The sequence below is a fragment of the Ambystoma mexicanum genome, chromosome 1q (assembly GCF_040938575.1).
Source record: "Ambystoma mexicanum isolate Mex_15411 chromosome 1q, UKY_AmexF1_1, whole genome shotgun sequence".
NCBI lineage: Eukaryota > Metazoa > Chordata > Amphibia > Caudata > Ambystomatidae > Ambystoma > Ambystoma mexicanum.
The window spans coordinates 345,141,942-345,161,788 of NC_090922.1; the positions used below are offsets into that span (position 1 = coordinate 345,141,942).

General features: G+C 45.1%; 1 protein-coding gene across 1 annotated transcript in view; it reads left to right on the top strand.

Moving 5' to 3' along the window:
• Positions 1–18,040: 18,040 nt before the first annotated feature.
• The window catches only part of LSM14A (LSM14A mRNA processing body assembly factor), a 777,373-nt gene continuing 775,566 nt past the window's right edge, over positions 18,041–19,847 (top strand). The window contains exon 1 of the mRNA XM_069639395.1: positions 18,041–18,617. Coding sequence (XP_069495496.1) covers positions 18,497–18,617 — 121 coding nt within the window. The 5' untranslated portion in view covers positions 18,041–18,496. The remainder of the gene's footprint in view (positions 18,618–19,847) is intronic.

Below are 19,847 nucleotides of genomic sequence, written 5' to 3' on the forward strand. Positions count from 1 at the left end.
CCACACCCGCTTCAGTAAGCATAGAGGATTTCTTTTAAAATGGCTCCTACTAAAACCGTTCAGGAAACGTGTGTTTTACGATTTGAGGGACCGGTCGCTGTAGATGGGCGTGACTCCTTCCTGGTGACTAGACCTGGGCTTTTCGCAAAGTACAGGGGAAAACTGAGATCACGTTGGAAAAGTCACCAATTGTAAGGGTATCCCTAATTACGCTCACAGCAGAATAAATACACCCCTCTAGGGAAATAAGGCAAAAAGTCTATCTTGTGAGAATAACAAGTTTAATCTTAAAAAAAGGAGGATGGTAGCAAAGGGCTCTGCTGCCTGAATGATCTTCTTCTGCCCCTCTTCCGTTCCTTCCTTCCAACGTGGTTTGAGGCAGGGGTTTATATAGTCCTGCCTTGCTGTAGTGGCATCACCGGATATGGATCATGGCTCCATCCCAGTCCATCCTTCTTCCATACAAGGGGTGCTCCAAAGCCTTCCTTTCTTCATTGTCAGCGGTTTTGTCTGAACATGCGGCTCTACATTTTGCTGCCCTATTCAGAAACACACTGCAGCCCTGCAGACTTTTACAAACCTTGAGACCTAGCCCAAGGGAAGAACTAAACATTTTTATAACTAATTTTTATTCATTCTGTCCATATTTCACACCTCCTGCTAATTTTATCTGGGCGCTGTAGTCTCATTCACACCTTATTTTCATAATCGGTCCCATTCTGCATTTTGTCGTACGGAACATGCAAATCTCTTTTTTAGCCTGCATGGGCCCTTGATGGACAGTAGACATCTGATGAGTCACTTCATGTGCTGCCAGTGACGAAACACTGCGGAAGCGCTTGTAGTACATTTTTAACACAGGCTGTATTCTTTCTGGGAAGGTGGGGGAGTTTGCATCTACCGCACTAAGATTTTAGAATGCCTAGGATCTAACATTATAAATCTATCCAGTTAATAGTTAATTGCGCCATATATTTAAACAATACCTGCTTTCTTCAGGGCCTGCCCATGTCTGTGTATGAGATTATATTGGCATGAGAAGGCCTTCACAGTGCCCCTCATCCCCCTAGTCCATTATAGCACCTAAAAGAGGTCTTGCCTAATTGTAAAGCGCTTGGGGGTGCGGGAGGACCCTCATTCCTTCCCAACAACAACTTCAAAGCATCTGTGGATAGGTCTTAATAGGGCTGGTTTCACATTAGAAAGGATCTATCTACTAGCTTGGGTAATGCTTGTTCTTCTTGTGACTTCAGCAACTTCTACAACTACAAAGTATTTATTCTGAATGTTACAAGAGTCAGGTTTCATTAGAGAAACGGAATTACGTATATGCGACCATTCTTTAATGAAGAATTTCAACTTAAAAACTTGCATTCCCTTTTCTTCATACAGAGTTCTGCTTTAACATGGATTGGGAATCACAATCACTTAGACAAAACCTTTCTTTGATATAAGTGTTCTTGTAACAATTTAGGCAAGTCAGCTGCTACCTCTCAGATGATTACCAGCAACATTCTTCCTCTTAATATGGGACACGTGACCACTATCTTAAGGGTTTTAATGCAACAATGGAAAATTAAAGACTTTCCCTCTTTGCAAGCACTTTAACTTGTGCTAAACTTGCACATGATACATTCCTTTGTTGTGCAGATTTCCAATGGGAACAAACAACTTTTACTCGCTCTCACTTCTATGCAAGTGTTAATTTTGCTGGTTACAGTTACCGGCAAGGAGTTTCTTGTGAATTGGAGTATGGGGCTTCATTCACTGGCTCCAAAATCACAGTGGTTGTACTCGGCTTCCACTTCATGACTTTCATTCTGCTACTACTGCTTCAGGCACTCTTGGAACCCACATTCCTCTGCAGTATGGGTGTCTCTGATCCAGCCTTGAACACAGAGAGCTTCCTTCTCTCCTACTTCCCTCGGCTTGCTTCTGCACATGGACCTCGGGTAGCTGCATTTATTTATTTATTTAAGTTTATATAGCGTGCAAACAGCCCAAGGGCATTGAGGCGCTGTTACTTGTAAGAGCTTGGTTACAGATACAGGAATGGTAGCAGTTGTTGGTACATTATAAATACTACAGACATAATTCAAAACTTACAGTTTATGCAATTGGTCAAGACATTCAAGCTTATGCAGTGGGTCATATGTATAGTATTCATGCTGATACAAGGGACCTTATGTGAAGAGGATGGTTTTCATAGCTTTACGGAAAGCGATGAGGGAGGTCTCACCTCGGATTGTGGGAGGTAGGGCATTCCAGTGTCTGGGTGCAAGATATGGGAAGCTGGAACCACCGGCTCTGGCTCTTTTTACTAGTGGCACATAGAGCATGTTGGTATAGAAAGATCTCGTTGGCCTTGTAGAGGAGACAGGGTGGATCCTTTCCGAGAGGTAAACCGGAGCAGTGAGGTGAATGCACTTGTGGGTCAGCGTCAGAGCTTTGAAGACAATTCTTTCCTTTATTGGGAGCCAGTGGGCTAGTTTTCTAGCCTCAGAGATGTGTTCTCTTTTAGCAATGCCTTGGGCTGCGCGGAGAGCACTATTCTGTATGACTTGTAGCCTCTCCAGATTTCTATTGGAGGTTCCTAGAAAGAGTACATTGTAGTAGTCTAGCTTGGAGCCAGTGATGGCTCTGGCTTTGTTTGTGCAGTTCTCTTTGGAGAGAAAGGGCCTGACTGTGTTGATTAGTTTAGCGTGATATGCAGCTGAGGAGTCTATTGCATTGACTTGTCTGTCCATGGATAGGTTGGAATCTAAATAGACTCCAAGAGTTTTGACTGAGTCTGAGACAGGTATATTGATGGTGCGAAGGTGAAGTGACTGAATTGGGAGTCTAGATTTTTTAGTGTGTCGGGGGAACCTATCAGGAGGAGTTCGGTTTTATCAGAATTGAGGCATAGTCCATTGTCTGCCATCCAGGCTTGGATAGTGTTGTAGAGGTTGTTAAGGGTCAAGGAGTCAGTGCCGTAGTTGCCAGTGAGGGTAAGGAGGATTTGGGTATCGTCAGCGTAGTTAGTGTAAGAAATACCCATAGCGTCGAGGATGAGGAAGAGGGGCCATGTGAAGATGTTGTACAGGGTGGGGGAGAGGCAAGAGCCTTGGTGCACAACACAGAGTATGAGGGTGGGTGAGGCGGAGGCTAGGTCAGAGAATACTTGCATGGTTCTGTCTTGTAGGAAGGAGGTGATCCATGCAGTGGCATCAGGGGAGAACTTGGCAGTGGAGGAGAGGGGGTGGCATAGGACGTCGTGATCTACAAGATCGAAAGCCGCGGATAGGTCAAGAAGTAGGAGGAGTGTTGGTTTGCCCATGTCTCTGGCATCGTCCATTTGGTTTTTCAGATCAAGTAGGGCGGTTTCAGTCCCGTGTCTAGGGCGGAAACCAGATTGGCGGAGTCCCAGGAGTTTGTTTTCTTCAATGAAGTGCTGAACCTGCAGGTAGGCAGCTTTGTCCAATATTTTGAGGAGGAATGGGACAGTGGTGATGGGTCTATAGTTGTTAGGGGATGTCGCGTCGAGAGTTGTTTTTTTTAAGAGAGGGTGGTCCCAGACTTCCTTGAGGGAGGCAGGGACTTTCCCTGTGGCAAAGGAGGCATTGACAAAGGCTGTCAGGAAGGGAGCCATCGCTTCAGTACAATCCTTGATGATGGTGGCTGGGCATGCATCACCTTTGCAGTTAGAGGGTTTGATATTCCTCATTATGTTGATGATGTCTTTTTCATGTATGGGTTTGAAGGAAAAAGGTTGGGGGTGTCCGCGGCCGGTGGTGGGACGGGGATGTGCGTATTAGGCAGGGCTTGTTTAGTAGCTAGTATTTTGCTTTGGAGAATACTCAATTTGGTTTGCATGGCCGTTTGTATTTCATCGCACCAGGCTTTGTCTTTGGTGAAATTCTGGGGGGCAGGAGTGGGTGTCTCTAGCTCCCTGAAGATGGCAAAGATTTCTTTTGAGCTAGATTGAGCTTCCGAGATTCTGGATTCAAAGGATTTGGACTTTGCTAGGGTGATTGCCTTTTTGTATATGGTAGAGTGGGTTTTAAACATCAACTTATCTTTGTCAGAATGGGACGTTTGCCACTGTGTAAGTGCGGCCTTCTTTTCGTTGCGTAGTAAGAGAAGGTCCGGGGTGAACCAGGAGTTGAAGTGGGTAGTTGGTTTGGATTTCTGGGGTTTAAGTGGGGCAATGGAGTTGATAGCTGCTTTGAAGCCAACATCATAGGCTGTTGCGAGAGTTTCTGGATCTGTGGAGAAAGGTGGTCTGAAGGCTGGGCCTTGGAGGAAGGGCAGTAACCTTTCCTTAGAGAGTTGACGGGAGCTTTTTGTGAGGAAGGGAGGCAGGGTTTGGGTTAAAGGAGTGGAGGGGCTGGTGGTAAGGATGCTAAAGGTGATGATGTGGTGGTCAGACCAAGGGGTGGGAGTGTTACCAGTGATGATGAGTGGGCAGTTATGCTGTGCGATCCAGTCGAGAGTTCTACCCTGGGTGTGAGTTGGGCTAAAGATGGTATTTTTTATATCCTAATGCCTTGAGGGCTGAATCAAGGGATTTGGCTGTTGAATCCTTGCTGTCCAGGAGGCCTAGGTTGACGTCCCCAAGGAGAATGGCTTTCAAATGTTTTTTGAGGTTGTCAGAGAGGAGGTGGGTGAGGGAGGCTTGAAAGTCTCCTGTTGGGCCTGGAGGGCGATAGACAGTGTGACTGGTAATGGTACAATGGGGAGAGAGGTTGATTTTTACTTGGAGGTAGTCGCTGTTGTTGTGCAGGGATTTCTCTACCTTTCTAAGTGAAAGGCAGTCTTTGGCAATGATTGCTACACCTCCCCCTTTAGAGAGTCGATCCTGTCTAGTGATGGAGTAGCCAGAGGGCAGTGCAAGGGAGAGAGCGGGCCAGAGGCCTCGTGTAGCCAGGTTTCTGAGATCATGAGCAGATCAAGGTTATGGGTGGGTATGAGGTCATGGATGTCCAGAGCGTGGGCATTGATGGACCTAGCGTTGATCATGGTGCATTTGAGATGGGGTTCTGTAACGACTAGGGGGAGGTCCATGGGGAGAGTGGGTGTGGTGCTGGGCGTGGTTGCGCTGGGGGAGGTAGAAGAGTTGTACAGCGCCGATTTACCAATGGTGGTGGACACATGTGGAATCACATTTGGCACAATTGCATTCAAAATGGGGGCAGAAGAATTGCACATCACAGATTTTGCATTGGGGGGCTCATTTTCGGTAGTGGTGGACACATGTGGAATCACATTTGGCACAATAGCATTCAAAATGGGGGCAGAAGAAATGCACATCACAGAATTTGCATTGGGGGCTCATTTTCGGTAGTGGTGGACACATGTGGAATAACATTTGGCACAATAGCATTCAGAATGGGGGCAGAAGAATTGCACATCACAGAATTTGCATTGGGGGGCTCATTTTCGGTAGTGGTGGGCACATGTGGAATCACATTTAATACAGAAGTAATACAGTTGGGAATGGGGTCAGCTGCTTCATTGACAACTATATTGTGGGTGGCTATAGTGGCTGTGGGCTTAGTGGTTGGGCGGATGAGCCTGACCTTGTTACCACATATATTGGGAGGCATAGCACGGGAGCATAGCCGTTCATTGCGGGTGCTCGTGGGGAGAGGCTTGGAGCTGAGGCTGGCCTCTAGTGTGCGGGCACGTAGTCTGAGGCACGAGGTGGCAGGGCCTGGGTGGCAAACGGCAGACGGGCAACGAAGCAGAGCGGCCATTTTTGAAGGGTGAACCTCGTGCTTATGGGCCACGGGACAGTAGTCAAGGTTCAATCTGCTCAGCTCAGTACAGGGCGCCAAGGGTTATAGAGTGGCGCTTTGTCAGTAATTGTGAATCGGAGTTTAACAAAAAGAATTTTATTTTGATTAAGATTCTAAATTTCCCTGCTAATGTTGCAGAATAAAGCCCAAGGGTTTACCGTGGTGTTGGGGGCCCATCATGGGAGAGGTTGCAGTTCCGGTGGTAGAAAGGGTCCTCGTGCACTCTCTGGGCCGGCCTCACATGCACTCAACAGGCGCTAAACAGGGCCTTTGTGTGGCCTTCTTGTCTGGCCGCCGGCGACTCCGCCTGCCGGCGGATGTTTTAGATTATAATGAGGTTCAGCCTTGTTGTCATGCCGCACAGCGCCCGGCATGCGCAAGTCAAGCACAGTATATATGCATGACCTCAGCTCTGCATTTTCAGCAATTAGGCACACCTGGAAAGACTGCTAACTTTTCCCAGTCTCTTCCAATGCAGTCACAGCCAAACAGGGTTTGTGAGCACAGAACCAACTCAGAACCCACAGGTGAAATCTGCTCCTCTCTCATTCCGGCTCCCCTTAAGTGGTCACACTTACTTGTGAACTGCCAGCCTTCAGCTTTGCTTCTTCTTCTGCTACTACTGCTTACCTTCTAGCTTCTGCTTCAGCTTCTTTCTATTGCTCCTTCCTGGTGTTGCCGTTTCTGCCTCAGGTGGGGAAATTGGCTTCAGGTGCAGGCCCTTAGTAATAATGACCTGCCACCGGCAAAGTCTATTAGGCCTGCTTGCCTGTCCTTTACTTCTGCATTCCTCCTCAGCACTCTTTGTTGCAGTGCCTGAGGAATTCTGGGACATGTTGTCAATTTTAAGGAAATTACATTTTCCCATTCCTTACTACTTTTAATAGTAGGTTTAATTCTATTGATGTTTTTAGAAGAGGGGTTGTAGGGTTTAACCTTATTAGAGACAGAGGGTGTAGAAAAGGCAGAGGAGAAATAACATGTCTCACCCTGCAAAATCTCCTCACTACCCTGGGCCTTGTCTCCACCCAGGTGATCCACCTGCAGTACACCACCCCCTGGATTGGAATCAACAAGGGTCTGCCCTCTCCCGGCCCCCTGGTAGGAGACTCTAGCCAGGGTTTTGGTGGGGGATCCGCAGGCTTCCCCACAGTATCCTCCTCCTCCTCAAAGGGATGTAAGTGGCAAGTGTTTTCTGATGTCTCCCTTGTGCCCGCACCTGCTGTGCCTTGGCTCTTCTGCTGTGATGTCTGGGCCCCCAACAGAATATGGAGGCAGTTTCTTGGAAACCAGTGGGCCGGAGACACTGAGGACCCCTCTCCCACCTCTTCACTGCTTTCACTGACTCGTTTTTGGGTCTGTGCAGGGAGGCGCTCACCTCCTTCCTGCTCCCGCATGCGTCCTGTGTTGCTGTTACTAAGCAGCTCTTTGCCCCTCTGCTTACTTGGTGGGCCAGAGATGCCCTGAGGCTCCCGACGCAGCACACAGTGTTGCGTCGGCCTCCTCAGGCTTGGCAGTCGTGAGCCGCCATGCTGGTTTTATCAGTGGCTCCTTCAAGAGCAGATTTCTCCAGATCACTGCTATGTCTCTTGTCTCGGTGAGGCACAGGATGCTTCGGCGCCGCTCGGATACCCGATACTGCTGGTTCTGACTGCAATCACTGAAGTTTGGAGGCTTCTACAGCCTCGTCTGCATGCAGTCGGAGCAGAGCAGAGCTAGAAAGGCAGAGGTATAGTCTGCCATACTGCCCAACAGTGCCCCAATGGTTAGAAATATTTTAATGTTAGGGTGGGTGTTGTGAACAGTGATGTGAGAACCAAGCCTTGTGTCCGTTATGTATTTACTGATTCACACATACAACCCTTTCATCACAGACTGGTATATCAAATATAGAGATCTTTGATCATTGTTATATTCCCAAAATGCTCTGTGATTTAATTCAAAGAGGACAGTAACACTTATTGGTGCTATTTGTCCCCTTTCCCTCTCTCAAACTGGTATTTTGAGATGGTACAATAGGAGTATACCAGACTGTCCACCTTGGAATGATAACCCTCTATCAGAAAATAATTCATATGGTTAGTCTAGTGTTATCCCTTGCGAAGTACAAGTGAGGTGGTTTGAACAGAATGCTTACAACTTAGAACCAGTGGGCCCTCAGACCACGGTGGGTTGGTCACACCACAGTGTGCCAGTATGGGGAATTTGCAACTGCCTTCAAGCATACATGTCAACCCTCCCGATTTAGGCGGGAGACTCACAATTGAAAAAAATTATAATATTGATATGTTTTCCTTTCTCCAGCCTAAAATATTTCTAAGCCCAATGCAAGCATATGGGAAACTTATTTTCTCCTGCTTTCCATTAACAAATCTCCCTCCTAGATACTTCAGAATGTTGGCAATTCTGTTCAGGCAAGGCCTTCATTAAGAGCAGGTTATAGAAGAACCATTTACGTGTGCAGCAACAGTGTGTTTTCACATTAGATTTCTTCTGTAAAGTACTTTAATTCCATACTTGCCCTCCCTACCGATTTAGGTAGTAGGCTACGGCTTTTTAAGCACTCGTACGTCCACGGATTTGGGTGTTTGATCCTACCACTATTTTTAGTCCTTCTGTCAAATTGCTTTATTGCTCCCCAGGCGTTGATGCCTGCGAGCGAGATCCGGACACAGCCAGTAGTTACACAGCTCAGAGCTGCAGAATTAAACTTTGCACTGTTTTTACCTCTTCAGTGACTGTCTCCTGGTGTGATCTCCTCTGCCATTTCTATGCTGTAGCATTCTTGCAGTTTTGCCCTGCGCTGCAGTCTCTCTCTTCCCCGCAAGTCTAACAGATTTAGACTCTTGTGCAATGGTGCCCTGGAGTGTGTTTGCATTTTACGTTGTGGCTCTAGCGTGTCTTTATCTTCTGCAGCTTAATCCTTCTGCTACAGTCCTTCATCCTCCTGTCGATCTTTCCCGGCAGTCTTTTGTTATTTGGTCTCCCCATTACACAGCAGCCACCCTCTTGCCCTGCAATCACACTTCCTATTGCAGGGCACATCTTTCCTGTGGGCTACATTGACCCACTGAACAGAATTTCTCCAAAACCAAGCTGCATTTGCATAGAAACAGCAAAATGGTTGCGCTGGCTCCAGTGAGCACCATAGCCTTATAACTGCGTTTCGCAGCAACAAACAAAATGGCTGCATCATCTCGCTGAGCACACATTGGGCAGGATGGAACAAGGGAAGTCACTGAGGTAGCGTGCCAGTGTGTTCTGACAAATACAAATGGAATAAAGTGAAAAGGCATCACTGCTTTGCTGAAGGCCCAAAATCCCCATTAAAAAGGAAACTTTTTCACCTTTAAAAATGCTGTTCTGACGCTATTACCATCTGTCCTTTCTTAAACCACTGTGATTAATAAGGCCCTGTCATGCCCAGTATATCTCATTGTGCTCCAGCAACACCAAGCATGATTCCTGAATGACAGGCCCTGTCAAAGCAACTCTCAGACAAATCAACCAGGAACTCCACTTTTACCCGCACGGGAAAACGTGTTTGTTTTCTTCACAATGTATCAAAGCTCAGTAGTTCAAAAGAAACTCCAACGATCTGAGCCATGTCTATTTCAAGGCATCTGTGTTTTAAAACAAAACTCCTGCATACGAGAAATAACTATAGCTGCAAGACAGTGTGGGAATCCAGAGGGAGATGCAAAAAGCGAATTTAAAAAGAAATGCCAGCTCTTCACCACACATGTAAAATGGGTTTTGCAAACTCAAGGAGAGAAAGGCCCATTTTAAAAGTAAACTGTTGAATGAAAGCCTGCCATTATCTAGCAATGTGAAAGGGTTTGTTGCTGGGGAAAATACACACATGGGTTATTTTATTCAACTGGCTTGTTTAATTCAGGACCAAATATAAAAAAGTAAAACTGTTAAACCATATTGACTGGATTTTGCAAGTTCCAAAAGAAAAATAGGTTTCTTTTGGGGGGGTGCTACCAACGGAAGGGCCTCTCTCAGCAGATAATAACACCCCAGTGATAACGATTAGGTTGGATAGAATCTAGTCTAGGCTTAAACCACTGACAATGAAGCTCCCAGGACAAGGAAGTGATAAGTGGGGAAGGGGCAATAAACCTTCAATCAAGCTGTAACCCCCAACTTGCTCTGGAGTAAATGACAGTTGATGGTAGCTGAAGAAAGAAAAAAATGGTCTAGTAACAGACAAAGGACTGCCATTTGCTTCCAAAGACTATTTATGAACAAAAATGTAAAGACTTTTATCTCTGCAGCAAGACTTTGTAAAAATGTAAGAATTTTGCAGTTTAAAATTGATTTTATGGACTTTTATTGAAGACATAGTAGAATTCACTGACCCATTGGGAATAGAAATGGCAAAGAATCAGGGATTACAAGGAAAGTATCTGTGATAGTAATGCACATTTTTATACTTACATCCCTTATGTTAAACCACACATGTGTATAATGTTATGGAATTTTAGGCCGAATCATTCATACTCAAAATTACCAAAAAGTATTAAAAGGCGAAACAATGTCTTGCGGATTACAGAGTTGGAGTGCTATGCTCTACATAAAATATGAAACCAGCAAATATTATTTGCTAAGAGATTTTAATTGTATAAATGTACCGTTTGTGGCAAAATCAGATTTTGGCTAAAATAACTGTGGGGAGGCTTTTGAACATTGTAAACTCACACCATAAATCTGATATAAGTCTCTTGAAAACCAATCAGTTTAGAGCGAGGCGGGAACTAGCCCCCCTGTCCAATCCAGTAGTTTAGAGGCGTACTTAGCTAATCCTGCCCAGCCATATACTTTGGTGATGTCACTGTGCATTATAAATAAGAGTCCCTGACAAGACTCTAGAGACACAGTCTTCCTGATTTTCCTGCGCCGCGTCCTGTTCCATTCATCCTGCTGAGTCCAGATCCCAACTACAAGGCCAAAGCATTGCTGACCCTACTCCAGGGCCCACTGCAAAACCCAGGCATTGCTGATCCTATCCCAGCAAGGCCTAAATTCTGAAATCCCACTAAAATTCCCAAATAACCAAAGGGGAGTGGTAGCCTTTTGGGAAGTAACCTGAACCAGCCTGGCTTGCTGCCCACTAACTACATCCAGAGGTACCTGTGCCATCCAGTGATCAGAATTACCATCCGGTGACCCGACCTGCCCCGCTGTCTTTTGCCCAGCTGTTTTCATTTGCCAGGCGCGATGCCGTGTAGTGACCAGAACCCTTGACGGTCCAAAATCCTAGACTAAAAGTAGCCTGTAAGTATAATCCCTATCCCACAGAAATCCATAGTCTACCTTGTCTTTCCTTTGTCCTTATCCCACTCTCTAAGCCATCCTATCTTTATCCTGATAACATGTTTAAACTGTTAGAATTATCTGTGCACCCTGCCCGTGACTTCCGAAAGTCCTAGCGCCATCTCTTTTCCATTTTTCTTGTGTAATCCTAAACCCTTAGTCATATTTTGAGTGATCGGACTGGTTTCCACCAGTGTTGATCGCTGGGGTGACAGTGTTGAAATCACTAATCAATCCTGGATCTTACTGTGTCCATCTTTGGTGGTCTAGTTTGAATACTCTAGTTTAGAGTAAAACTGTTCTTGTCACAACTGAATCCCTTCCTAGTTCACTGCTTCATTTTGCTCAAAGTGCACCTTTTTATATCTTGCATAACTCATCCAGTTTCATAGCTATAGACCTATTTTCACTTCTATAATATACCTGTGATATATATCTATTCCCCAGCCAAAAAAACACACTCTAAATTAGAGTATTTCACCCATTTTTTATTAAAAACCGTTTGGGTAATTTAAAGCGGGAATTAAGAAAATGCAACTTTTACACATGTCATTTTGCTGCAACATGTTTTAAACTTTCCACTCATTTTCGAATTATATGCTCTTGTTAATGCATTGCTTGTGATTGTTAGTGTCTATGCATTGTTGCTTTAGTGAGAAATAGTATTTACCTTAAAGTTTTAACCACACATGAATTAATTATTTGTCCATTTCCGAGTGTCATTTCATAAGATTGCAAGGGGTTTAGGTCGGATTTGGATTCCGTTTTCTGCCTCTTATTCCTGATTACCTGTTGTGTCTTTCCATCCACTCAGAATTGATTCTTTGTGGGTTGAGGGAACATTGCAGGGGGAAATACTAACTTGGGTGATATCTTTCTTAATTCAAAAAGTGCTCCTATTCCCTGGTGTTTTGTACATGTTCCACTAGAAGGTAAACCAAGTGTATTGCATACATCCTCATTGTAATTATCACCCCATTGGTGATTGCTGCCCCATATTAAAAAGTGTATCATTCCTTTTGAATTTTAAAATAAATATAGAAATATTGGATTTCACCAAGCAGCCTGGTTCATGGTACATTGTGACCCGGGGTATTTGAAAAAGGGGTGTGATACGAGTTGATTACCATCTCAATTTGAATCTGCATAAAATAAAGAGAAAAGCTTCTCAGTTGTGTGCTACATACTAGACCGAGACTTTGTTTTCTAAGTTGTCCCATCCAAATTTCTACCTAGTGTAAGGGAAAGGGCATTAAGGACTACCCCTCTCAGTTCTCAGTCTGTCCCCTATCAAGTTTCTGGTCCTGCAGTGCCTGCTTTTTTGGTTCATGTCATTTTGTAGTCTTGTATTTTTATTTTCACCACTATAAAATAGGACTGCAAGTACCACAAGGCACAGGGATGGGCACAAGAAGGCCAGAGCTGGCTGGGCATTTCACACCTAGAATGGGGCAACATTTTATCTTAATAGTCTTTGACATAGGCATTCAGCTCACTGTTATGTTTGATGTAACTAGAATCTGCAGTTCTTCACAAAAAAAGCATGCAGAGAGGTCATGTTGACGGATCAGGTGGCTTTGCAAGGTTTCACAAAGGGATTTACTTAAAAATTAATGCGAATGACAAAGAACCAAGTACCCACGCTTCTGCAGACCGACCCTCCAGCTTATTGCGATTTTGCGATCCCGCAAAATGCCGCGAAAACGGCCGTTTTGCGCAAAATGCCGCAAAAATGGCCGTTTTGTGCAAAAACAGCATCTTTTAAAATTTTTTTATTTTTTTTTTTTTTTTTAAGTAATCTGCAAAAATTACTGTTTTGAAAAAAAGAATCCTCAGGGTGCCAGGTGCTCAACTTTTTTTTTTTGTTTTTATTTACACAAGAAATGAAATCACTTACGCCCCAAAAATTGCAGCCCAATCCACAAGGGACACATGAATGGGCACATTTTATATGCGCGCCCATTCAGATGGCCTTTTTCACCTCCTTGATCAAATAAAGTGGCGTTTCTGTCCATTTAAAAGCACATCCCTCATTTCCAAGCAAGATGCACTTTTAAATGTGCAGAAATTGTAGGCAACCCTACGCGCACGGGATGTGGGGCTGCTACTGCATGACAGGGTCTTTCCTGACCCTGTCATGCATTTCTTTTAAGGTATGAACCGCTGCTGAGTCGCTTGCATTTCTGTTCCTCAAACAGGATAAAAATGCATTTTTTGGGTCACATTTTACAGCGGCAGGCACCTAGAGTGCCTGTCCCTGTGAAAGGCGCTGGGAGCTTGCAGAACACTGTCGGGAGAGCGATTCTATTCAAAGTACTCCCCATTTTGATGACAAAAATCTATCGAATGTTACAATTTGACCAATTACGTGCAGTACTATTCGATCGATTTTTATAAATAATGAACATGTGTTGCGGGGGTGTCACCCGCTCCCCTTGTTTAGTATTTTTGGTCTAGGGTGGTTGCAGAAGTGTTTTCCCCTTTTTCCTCAAAATTGGAGGCGGGGACAGAAAAAAAAGGAAAATAACGAAAAAAGGACCTTGCAGAGTCGGATCCGACCCGCGTTAGAGGGACGGATCCGACTCGCGTTAGAGGGACGGATCTGGCACCGCAGGGTTGCAGGGGAAGCTGCAGCGACCAAGCGGTTAAGTAGGGGAGGGGGTCGGGTGGTGGTGAAAGGTACATTTTGGGTTGTTTGGCTGAAGTGCAAATCAATTTGCAGCAAAATTGACTACGGTCAATTCCGCCGCAAATAATTACACTTCGGTCAAACAACCCAGAACACCATTCAAGGCAGCTGCCAGCGCACAATTTGCGCTACAGCTCAAGCCTGTGGAAATGCGCCGGTCACCTTTGAGAATAAGGTGACCTGCTCATTTCCAAAAATGGTTTGTCTAAAAATAGCATATCCTCCGTTCTTTTTTTAAATGCCCCCTCATTTGAGGAACTGGGACAAAATCTACATTTAAAAAAAAATAATAAAAATGGTTACACTATGAGAGAGAGGGAGAGTGATGGGTGAGATGTGAAGTGATGGGCAAGAAAGCAGAGGAAGAGCAGTGGGTCAGAGGAGGAAGTGCTGCACAAGAGAGCAGAGGAAGCAGTGATGCGGTGGGCCAGAAATCTGAGAGCGAGCAGAGGTACAGAAAGTAGAGGAAGCGGTTGGCCAGAAAGAGGCAGTGAGCTGCAGATTGGGAAAAAGGATGAGGGAAGAATGTGATAGAATGGGAGAAAAGATGCAAGATGCAGAAGCAGCACAAAAGAATGAAGGACTGTATATTGAGGGAGGAATTGTAGAGTGTAAGGTGTGAGTTGGGAGTATGATTTGGAGTGTGGCAGGGGCTGGGCAGTGCAGATTGTGACTTGACAGTGTGACATAGCACGTGAGTATTTGTATGACATAGTGAGAGGTTAAGGAATGTAAGTTATGATGGAGAGTTGGTGAGATGTTTGTGGGTGTTTGGGGGATTGGAGAACATAGAAGGGGAATATTTTCAGCATTACAATTGATAATGATCAATTTAGTTAATACTATTAAATAGGCATGAACATTAAACCAGAAATGTAGCCAAATCAAACACTGTTCTGCCAAGCCAGAGACATCTGGGACTCTTCCTATTAAATTAATACAAAAGACACATAATAATGATACCCTGGCTCTCTTCTAGCCTTGCACTCTACCTATTTCCTGCAATGTGGCAATCTTACACCCTCCAGTTAATACAAAATGTCCCGCAAAAATGCCGCAATAAATAAAGGTTTGTGCCGCAAAATTTGCCATTTCATGCCGCAAAATTTGCCATTTCATGCCGCAAAATCCTGGAAGGTCTGCGTAATAGAACATAAAAGGTTGTGGTAATTTAATTGCTAGCTGGACTTTCGGCTCGGAGTGTAGCAGCTGCCATGCTTCATGACAGACCTGAGATCCGGCCAGGGCTGCTCCCAAAAGAAAAGCTTTGTCAAAGCCAACCGTTTTGGCTTTTGTGTAGGCATCGGATAGCCATTTGCCAGGCACTACCATAATAGTACTAGTTGGCCATAAAATGGCAACAGCTAGAAAAAGGTGTGATTACCTGGGCATTTGATATCAGTGCCTGACAAATATCTAATACCTGTACACAAGCCAGAACTGTTGGCTTTGTCAATGCTTGTTTCTAGCAGGACTTCAGTGCAAGGAACATATATAAATCAATTGACAAATTCACAATTGGCAGATACTGGCTGGGAATGGCCATAATGATTAGCATGGCCAGGCGCAGTCAGTGGGTGGGTAAATCACCAAACAATACCCACAAGATGTGTGTCCATTCTCACATGTCAGCTGTAGTCCAAATCTATATTTTTGGTTTATTGGTGGTGCTTAGGTGCTACCTATTAGCAAAAACTAAAACGAGCAATACTCCACAGAGGAAAACAATGTCCATACAATAGCATATTGGGATGTTTTGCATATGTGACTCTGACGAGCATGCCATATTGTGCCCACACTTAAACACATAAATCAATCAAAGAAGTTGCCTCAATTTGTAAATCCACTAGGCCAAACTCCCTTTCTACACTGCCACACCATGATGTTCACTACCTACAGGCCAGCACTAATAAGAGATGCTAATACCAGCTCTGTTAGATAAAGCATGGGCCTGCTCTTTTGTGCCGAAATAACCCCTGAGGCCTGCGTAATAGTGAGGCGGTAGTGGCAGAGGAACTGTGTACCCTTTTATGGGCATTAGAAGCCGGTTTTGTTTAAAACGCTTCATCAACTTATTACTGGTCAGGCTAAAGTTTGAAAGAGGTACAATCCTTTCTGTGTAGCCTTTCTGTGCATAGTTTGTTAGGTCCTGCCCTATCTGTAGATATAATTCCCTAAGGATGTTTCTGTATTAAGGTTGGGCATGCCCACACCAAGACCCAGCCCTTCCTCTTCTAACATTATTTAGAAACAAGAAGCAAAAGAGCCTTTGTACCCCATTTGAGTGGCTGATGTTGCAGCCATTTTATACTCGCATCCAAAAACGTAAGTTGTCCAAATGAGCATGTATGGTTTATGGTTACAAACATTTTAATGTTAGGGTTAGTATTGTCAACTGTGATGTGAGCACCAAGCCATGCATCAGTTATGAATTTAGAGATTCACACATACAATCCTTTTTATCACTTACTTGTTTATCAAATGTATAGATCTCTGATCACTGTTATAGTCTGTGATTTAATGCAAAGCATACATGGTTCCTCATTGGTGCTTTTTGTCCTCTTTCCCACTCTCAGAGAGGTATTTTGAAAGAGTACAATAAGAGCGTACCAGACTGTCCATCTTGGAATGATAACCTTCTATCAGAAAATAATTCATATGGTAAGTCTAGTCATAGCTCTCAACGCACACATTTTTGGCGGGTGTCCTCCGCCTTGTAAACAGCGGACTCACCCGTCAAGCCTCCTCCATGCCCATTCGTTCAATGGTCCTCTCACCCGCCAAAAATAAAATCGGGTGTTTTCACCCGCCTTTGCGACACAAATAGTTGAGAGCAATGGTCTAGCATTGCCCCTTGCGAAATACAAGTGAGGTAGTGGAACAGAACACCTGCAACCAAAGCTTTAAGTGGGGTAAGAAATTGAGGGGGGGGCCCTCGTTTGGGGGCGTGGCTTCCATTGTGGGCGGGGCCTAAAACATGCACAAATCATTGTAAGGTGCGCAAACAAATATATAAATGTATGTGAGCATTTATATATTTGTATGCGTACTACTATGGTTTGTGTACCTTTCAAGCCTTATAAACATACCAATGTTACGTATTTCTATGTTTATAAAAAGGTGGCTTGAAAAGTGCACAAACCATAGTAATTTACGCACACTTGTGTGCTTACCTTACTATGGTTTGTGCACTTTTCAAGCCACCTTTTATAAGCATAGAGATTTATAACATAGACGGCTTGAAACGTAAACAATTCAAGGCATCTTTTATAAAGCGTTGAGGACGGACAAAACCCGAGGTGGCTTTGTCCATCGACAAAGCTTTATAAAAGATGCCTTGAATTGTGCACGTTTCAAGCGGTCTTTTATAAACATAGAAATATTTCTACGTTTATAAAAGATGGCTTGAAACGTATACAAGTCAAGGCATCTTTTATAAAGCTTTGCCGGTGGAGAAAGGCGCCTCGGGCTCTGTGATCTCTGCTCAGAGCAGATAGATCACTGAGCCCGAGGCGCCTTTCACCCTCTGCAAACCCGCGGGCTCCGTGATCTAATCTGCATATTAGATCCTGGAGCCCGCAGGTTCGCTGAGGGTCAGTGACCTGGCGAGGGCAAACAAAGGAACTGTAACTTCCCTGATGACCCCTCAAATGAGGGGTCATCAGGGAAGTTACCGTGACTGACAGAAGTGCCAGCCAGCCTCAGCGACGCTGTGCCTGGCTGGCACTTCTGTCAGCTCGCCTGAAATTAAACTGGCGGGCGCATCTCCCGTTGCGGCTGCGGTGGAATAATGCATCCTGCCAATGTTGTGTGGGATGGGGGGCCCCGGCTCAGTCCCACTTTTCGGAGACTGCCGGGGTCCGGCCCCGGCAGGCCCCGGCCCACTTTAAGCACTGCCTTCAACACATGCCAAATCAGTGAGCCCTCAGACCCTGGTAGGCTTTTCAACCACAGTGTGCTAGTAGGAACAGTTTGAAACTGTATTTAAGCAAGGCCTTCCCCGAGAGCAGGTGACAGAAAAAACACTTACTTGGGCAGCAACAGCTGTGGCTCCACATTAGAATTTTTCAGCTTAATTTATATAGCAATTATTTATTCATATTGAGGATGGGTTTTGTCATACGACAGACGTGTCGTTTGGAAGTGACGTGTGCCACTGGGAGGGCGGGGAGAGAGGGAGCACATTCTGATTGTTCGCCCTGGGCACCAAGTTGAATAGAAACTGCCCTGCTTATAGCGGAATGCTTTCAGTGTGGCCGTGACACTTGACTGTATGCGTCTGTGGGTTTACCCCCAACTTTAAGGTCTCCAAAGACCTGCTTCCGGATGCGTTCGATATTTATTGCGCACATATATAAGCACGCTTTGTAAGCGCACTCATATTTACGGAGCGGTCCTCTAAACAGTACAATGTTTTGCCTGGACGTAACATGGCTGCAACTGTCGACTTCGCCTGCCCACTGCGCAGGCGTAGCCTCTCACGTGCAATCTACTCTGGATTCGTTGGTCTATGGTAGCTAAAGTCCCGTCTCTCGCGAGAGTAGTGTGGTTGGCAACCCCAGCGTCCATTTCAGCAGAAGGGACATGAAGGCAGCCATGTTGGCATAGCTTGGACCCCTCGGGTAACTGGTCGCTGTTTGGGAGCGTCTTCTCTGTCATCCTCATCCATCTGGAGTAGGGGAGAACTCCGAGCCCGGCAGCAGCCATGAGTGGCGGGACGCCCTACATCGGCAGCAAGATTAGCCTGATCTCTAAGGCAGAGATTCGCTATGAGGGCATCTTGTACACCATCGACACAGAAAACTCCACTGTGGCGCTTGCCAAAGGTGCGAGGAGGGGTATCGGAGGTTAGGGGGGATATATGAGCTGTGGGTCCGACGCTTAAGTTAAAAGGTAGAAGAGCGAAGTGGGCTGTGGATGCCAAAGCGAGATGAAGTAGGTGGGGAGACGGGGTAGAGATACGGATTTTTTCCAACCCTACCTTTCATGTTGGACTTTGAATGGGAGATGTTGGATCTTTTGAAGTCGTACACACACGTTTGGTACTCTTCGCTAGACTGTACACAAGGATCCAGTCCCTGGTTTCGCCCGCTACTCTTGAAAGATAAAACCACTGCGCGTTTCACATTTGTTTTCTGGTCACCCGCTTCTGGTGCAGTGTTTGGATGCATTTTTTTCCCTCACTTTCTTTGCGAGTGTTGGGGGGTTCCAGAAGTGCGTTTTTACAGGTGCTCAACTCCGGACTTTCCAGTCCCATCCCGTTCTCGGGTGCCCTGTGGATTATCATCTGTTGTTCATAGTTCCAAAGGCATGTTCCCTTCTGCTAAACGGCAGTGCGAATTAGTCGTTGTTTAGTAGCATTTTAAATTGTCTGTCTTGTATTTCTCCTGTACTTCCCCTCGCGCTTGTCAAATGCCCTGGTACATCTTTTGATGCATCGATAGTTTAGGGAAGCATTGGGGGGAAAAACAGAACTTTGTCAGACCGCATTTTGGAGAGTAATGTGCTGGCGAAGTAACCAAACGGGGGAAGAGCAGCTTTACTCCTGTATTAAAGGTGTGCGTTGGGGAGTGGCATTTTCCAAGAGCCAAAACATAACCCACCAAATCGTGTAAGATTCAAGATGGACAAATCTAACGTTGACTGGTTGAACACTCTCATTAAGGCCCTGGGAATGCATGAATGCACTCCTTCAGATCTCTTCGCCTTTTGACGCTGCTATTAGTAGCCATTAATATACTTCATGCAACCAACTCCATACGACAGTTGTATAAGTGGGTAGAGAGCATAAGTCTATAAAAAGGCAATGGACTGCAGCTATACTTCATGAGAACATGGTTTTGAACAGTGCCTTAAGATTTGCAATATAGCCAAGAGAATGTTTTCCCCCAATAACCATGTTTTTCAAAGAATTGGTGGGTATGATTGACCAGTACTTCAATCTGGCTTTGTTGAAATGAATTCCTGTAGTTTTGAATGGCGGGCACAATTTTGCTGTCTTTATTGGTTTGATGACTGTTTGCTTTGTGGTCAGGTGACAGTGCGACTCTTTCATC